At 38.9% G+C, this 6449-nt stretch overlaps 1 protein-coding gene across 1 annotated transcript in view; it reads right to left on the reverse strand.

Moving 5' to 3' along the window:
- NT5M (5',3'-nucleotidase, mitochondrial) overlaps nucleotides 1–6449 on the reverse strand; it is a 116452-nt gene that overhangs the window by 96004 nt on the left and 13999 nt on the right. The window contains exon 2 of the mRNA XM_006902984.1: nucleotides 5561–5661. Coding sequence (XP_006903046.1) covers nucleotides 5561–5661 — 101 coding nt within the window. The remainder of the gene's footprint in view (nucleotides 1–5560; nucleotides 5662–6449) is intronic.

Here is a 6449-nt window from a genome sequence, read left to right on the forward strand (position 1 = left end):
GATTTTGGGGCTTCGTCTGACATACTTTGGACATGTTGTAAGGAGGGACAGGTCCTTGGAGAGGGACATCATGCTTGGGAGGGTGGAGGGACGGTGCAAAAGGGGAAGACCCTCTATGAGGTGGATTGATTCAGTGACTGGGGTAATCGGGATGGGTGTGTCAGAGGCAGTGCAATTTTCACAGGATAGAGCAGGGTTTAGAGCTGTTGTACATAGGGTCCCTATGAGTCACAACTGACTCGACAGCACATAACAACAACAAATTTTCAGGGAGTGCACCAAAGGCATGTGGTTCAAATCTACAAGATGCTCTGCTGGAGAAGGAGGAGCAATCTCCTGTGCCAGTTCGATCCAATTCGACCATACACAACAAGGAAAAGGAAGAAAGCAGAGGGGAAAGAAAGGTGAATTTTTCTGAGTTTCCCATGGCCTTGGCAAATTTATATAGTAAAGTGTGCTTGCTTGTTTGTCTGAATGGATATTCTGGAATCAGGATTGAACATATCTATTTGGGTATCTCTGGTGGCCTACTGGTAAGAAACTGCTGCAATCCCAAAGGTACACTGTTTAAATCCACTGCTGCTGGAGGGCTACCTATAAATCACTTCCACCTCAATGGCATCCAACAACAATTTGTAACTATATTGTTAGTGCCTCATAATTTAGGCTCAACAACAGAGTTGTTGCCTCTAGCTGACCCTCCAGTGGGTTTTTCAGAGGCAGTAAATTGCAGAGGATGAAAGTGCTCATCCTTGTCCTCCAGAGCAAATGGGGAATTTGACCTGAATGCCTTTAAAATTGCAGTGCAGTTCTTACCACTAGGGCTCCCTAAACAGTTCCAAATTGTTAGTATTAAAAGTTCAAATGTGAATAGTTGGAATTTAAGAAGAATAGAATGCTTAGAGTTTAAGCTGTATAGTTTCCCTTGTCAATTAGGGAGCTATGGTGATCTAGGGATAAGAAGTTGTGCTGCAATCCTAAAGCAGGTGGTTCAAATCCACCAGCTGCTCCTTGGGGGTTGGGGAAGATGGGCAATCTCCTCCTGAGCAATTAACTGCCTTTAAACCCGCTGGAGCGTCAGCTATGGTTCGGGTCTGACTCAAATGTACACAACATTAGTAATTTGATCTTTGGATGTGAATCCAGCTCCTGTAAGGTACTAGTTCTCACTGCTCTGGTGGTCTACTGGCAAGAAGCTGTGCTGCAATCCTGAAGGCACGTGGTTCAAGGCCATCAGCTGCTGCACTGGGGAAGGGTGGGCAATCTCCTCCTCCTGTATGATTGTGATTAACCGACTCTGAAAACCCTCCAGAGGGTCAGCTATGGGTCTGTTCCGACTCTGTGGTACACAACAACAACTACTCTGAGTACTCCTTGCAGGACCTGGACTCTCATCCAAAAATTAAATTACTGATGGTAATACTCTATTGTTGAGTAATGAGGATTATTAATAACTAACCATTTGGGGTGGCATTTACAATGCACTATGAAGGTCAAGTCATACCTTCTGTTGGGTTTTTTGCCCTCTTTTTTTTTAAAAAAAATGTATTCATTCATTGTGGCACATTTTCTTCCCTCTCTTGCTCTTCCCCCTCCACTAGTCTACTTTGCAATACACTTCTTATTCCAGATTATTGTCACACATATAATTTCTAATCACATATTCCTTTTATAAGTTTCCCCCCCATCTGATCCAACAGAGTGTTCATTATTTATCCAGTCTTTTCCTATTCTCTCCATGTCAGTTCTATTTTATAACAGCAGTATTATCCTTTTGTGATTGAGATATTTCACTGAGCATAAAGTCTTCCAGGCTTACCCATGTTGTATAATGTTTTATGAATTCATTGTTTTTAAATGTTGCATAATATTTCACTGTGTGAGTGTACCATACTTTTTCTATCCATTTGTTCGTTGATGGACACTTGAGTTGATTCCATCTCTTTGCTATTGTGACTAAATGCAACAATAAATATGGGTGTGTTCATACATCTGTTTGAGGTTTAACTCTTGCTTCTTTAGAGTCTATTCCCATTAGTGGAATTCCAGGATCAAATAGTATTTCAATTTACAACTTTTTGAGAAAGTTTCAGACTGCCTTCCATTGTAGTTGTACCATTTTATACTACCACCAGCAGTGAATAAGAGTTCCAGTCCCTACATCACCAGCATTTGTTGTTTGCTGCTCTGTTGAACTTTGCTATTGTTGTTGGGGAGAAAGGATATTTCATAGTTGTTTTGATTTGCATGTCTCTGAAAGCTAGAGATTTTGAACATTTCTTCATTTGTTTGTTTGTCATCTGAATGTCTTCTTTGGTAAAGTAGACATCATGCCCATCAAATTTTGTGATTGGGTTGTTTACCTTTTTCTCATTAAGATGCCCTTCTGCTGGTTTTGTCACTGAGATTACTAAACCATTAAAAATTCTCCAAGTCTAGATATAAACTCTTAAAGTTTCCTGGTCAGCCTATTTTGATCTTCCACTCAATGAGAGGGAATAAAAACCAATCCGTTTTCCTAACAGATGGTGCTTAGTTAACTGGATAGCTACAAGCAAACGAATAAAGTTGAACCCCTTCATTATACTACATAAGCAATACTTCAAAATAGATCAGACTTAAATGTAAAAGCTAAACAAAAGAAAACATAGGGATGGGTTTTCATGACTTTGTGTGAGATAATTTTCTTTTAGACATGATACAAACCCCATAAGAAACAAGAGAAAAATACATAAATTGAAACAATAACCCAATTTTTGGAACAAAATATTTGCAAATAATACATCACTGGATAAGGAACAAGTTTCCAGATAATCTAAAGAACTCTTTTTTTAAAATAAATTGGTTTTCATGAAATCATCCTTATACATCTTGTCATATGACATTAATTACAATTGATCAGTGCCATTTATTACAATATCTCATCAAATCTTCAGGGTGCTCTCATGAGTTAGTGGTAAGAAGTTGTTCTGCCAATCTAAAAGCAGGTGATTTGAATCTACCAGCTTCTCCATGGGAGAAAGATGGGCAATCTCCTCTCATATGATTTGCAGCCTCTGAAAATCTGCTGGAGGGCCAGCTATAATTCAGTTCCAACTAGATGGCATATAACAACATCATCAAATCTTCACTGTACCTTGTCTTTCCTCCAAAGAACTCTCAAAAATGAACAATAAAAAACACAAATAACATGACTGAAAATGAGTAAACTATTTGACTAGACATTTATGTAAAGAAGACGTATAAAGTATCAACCAACCATTATAGTTGTTATGTGCCATTGAGTCTCTTGTAATTCATAGCGACCCTGCACACAACAGCTCTGAACCCTGCTCTATCCTGGGGCAATCTCACTAACACACTTAATCTCGTTACCACAGCTATCCTGTCAATCCGTCTCATCTGGGTCTTCCTCTCCTGTCCCTCAACCCTTCCAAGCATGACATCTTTGTCCAAAACCAGCCCATCCTGGCTACATGACCAAGTATGTGAGAGGGAGTCTCAAAATCCTTGCCTCCAAGGAGCAGCTTAGTTTCATCCTCTCCAAGACAGACTTGTTATTTCTCTTGGCAATTCAACTTGGTTTGTTCAACTCTTCTCCAGTATCACAACAGCACACATTCTTTTTCTGTCATCCTTGGTCATTGTCTAAACCCACATTACATCCACTTATTATTTGTTATAGGCTATTGAGCTAAAACCGACATGGTAGCTGACTCTCCAGCAGGTTTTCAGAGACTATAGATCACACAGGAAGAGAATGCTCATCTTTCTCTCTCAGAGAAGCTGGTAGATTTAAACCACTTGCCCTTCAGTTAACAGTGCAACTCTTTGCCTACCACAAGCTCCCTTCACACTCATTTGGATGATAAAAACAAAAATGTCAGACAATAAAAATTGTTGACAAGAATGTGAAGAAATTAGAACCCTTACATATTGCTAGTGTGAATGAAAAATGAATGGTACAGTCACTTGGTAAAGAACTTTGGTAATTTGTTAAAATATTAAACATAGAGCTATCATTTAAGCCAACCCTAACATGTATCTGTACAAGACATTCACAGCAGCATTATTTGTAATAGCAAAAAAGTAGAAACAACTAAAATGTCTATCAATTGATGAACAAATAAACAAAATGTCATATAATAGATATAGCCATATAATAGAATATTATAGCCATATAATAGAATATAAAGGAATAAAATACTGATACATGCTATAATATTAGTCTTAAAACATGTTAAGTTAAAAAAGCCACTCACAGAGAAAATTTTATTATCTTTTCATATCGATACAGAATGTTCAAATTAGGTAAGTCTGCACAACAGTTGTAGAGGAATAGTAGAAATGAGAAGTGATTGCAAATGAGTACAAAACTTATTTTTGGGGTCATGAAAATATTCTGAAATTGACTGGGATGATAACTGAACAACTTTGTAAAGATACTAAAATTACTTAATTGTTATACCTCAATAAAAAAGTTTAAAAAGTTATTAGAAAGTATAGCCTCTATCATGGGTTATGTAATGTTTACTAAGTGATGGCTTCAGTCGAAAGAACTACTCATTTCAAACAAGAATATGTTAAATGTAATTCTGACTCTTCCTACATTTCTTTTGGTAATAAACTAGACCTTTTATTTTTTTTATATCTTTTCATACACCATGCCTCTAAAAAGAGCACTTATCTTAATTTTGAGTCATATTTACTTACACGATTCTTAGTTTAATGGTGGGTAATTCACTGATCTTTTTGCTAGATAAGGGGTGGGGGAAAGTAAACAATTCTGCCACTGCCACTGGGTCTGTTCCAAATCAGAATTGACCTCAAAGGTTTTCTCAGGAAACCCTTTTATGGGAGCAGAGTGCTTCATCATTCTACCATGAAGAGGCTAGAGGATTTGAACCATTGACCTCTAGGTAACAGCCCAGAGCTTAATCCACTATGCTACCGGGGCTCCTTAGATGAGAGCAAGGACCAGATTTTATTCATTTCAAGATTACCAATGCCTGTCAGTATCTAAGGGAGGTCTAGTGGTTGTGCTGCCAATCCAAAGACAGGCAGTTTGAGTTAATCAGCTGCTCTGAAGGACAAAGAAGGGCAATCTCCTTTCATGTGATTTATAATCTCTAAAAACTCACTGAAGGGCCAGTTATGAGCCAGTTCCAAATAATTTTAAGTGAGTTTAGGCTTTTTTTGTGTTTTGTTTTGTTTTGCAGTACTGAACAGAATAAATTCTTAATTATTTATCGAATAAATGTAAAATGAATACCCAGCAACACTTGTCAAAACAGCTAATCTTCACAAGTTGGTGGATCAAAACATTTTGAAGTCTGAATACTAAGTGTGATTTGTTGGATGTTTTGGGGTTTGGTTGGTTTTTGGGGTGTTTTTTTTGTCCATTTAGGCTTTTGCTTTGTCAAGTGATGGTGAAATAAGCATAGGACTCTGCAAGGATACAGGAGAAGATAGGACAGAAGTAATGGCTGAAAAGCATGATACAGCCACACATCCCAGAGGAGTGTGGTTCAACTGGGAAAGGAAGAAAATAAAAACTTACTTTTCTAGGTTGGCCATTTGCTTAATGGCTTCCACAGCCCCAGGCAACGGTTCAAGTTCAAAAAAGAAATTCTTTGACTCCCATATGCTGATCGCCTTCTCCTAGGGAAGAGAGAGAGGCAGGTTACTTCCAGGATCCTCAGTAACTCACAGTGCTCACCTCAGAGTACATCAAGGCTGCTACCCTCCACATTCCTCACTCCAAAGAATGTTTCTGACAGGAAAAGAAAGGGGATCACAAGGATCTATGTGTGTCCAAGTTCCTTTCCAGGATGGCCTTTCATTTCTGAAGTATGCAGCAGAGGGAGACAGCCAATGAATCAGGAATTGTGTACTCTTACTTCCAAGCCTACTCTGACTCTCCCATAGCTTTTTGCTCTCTGGAACCCACATCCTGTCCTTGGGGCACCAATGGAAAGGGCCATCAGTAAGAACCGTATGCTTACTAGGCATTAATTCTTCATGGCCCCAGGCAACAAGAAGGCAGATCAAGTTTTGTACTGACAGCAGAATGATTTGAGATCAGGAGAAATTCAGGATGAGGAGTAGTAAGGCTCAAATGGAGGAGGAGGTCACTGGGTAGAGTTCCAGGCTCTTCACTTCACATCATCCAGAACTAATCTATTTTATAGGTTGGGTGCCACTAAGTAATAGTTCTACAGGACACATCACCTTCCCTTCGGAGACAGTACAACTAGACTTAAGAGACACTGGACAGAGCATAAAAAATTGTCAGCAGTTGACGTGTTCAGAATCACAGAAGCCAAGAAAGCTTCAGATACAAGCTGTCAGATCATGGGTCAGACAATGGAAGATAAATTCTGAAGGGATTTGGTAGAAGTGAAGGGGTATGCTGGTAGAGGGTGGAGCTGGGAAATAAGTGGGTCAAG

This window comes from Elephantulus edwardii, unplaced genomic scaffold (genome assembly GCF_000299155.1).
Source record: "Elephantulus edwardii isolate Elephantulus edwardi_28Jun2011 unplaced genomic scaffold, EleEdw1.0 scaffold00483, whole genome shotgun sequence".
Taxonomy (NCBI): domain Eukaryota; kingdom Metazoa; phylum Chordata; class Mammalia; order Macroscelidea; family Macroscelididae; genus Elephantulus; species Elephantulus edwardii.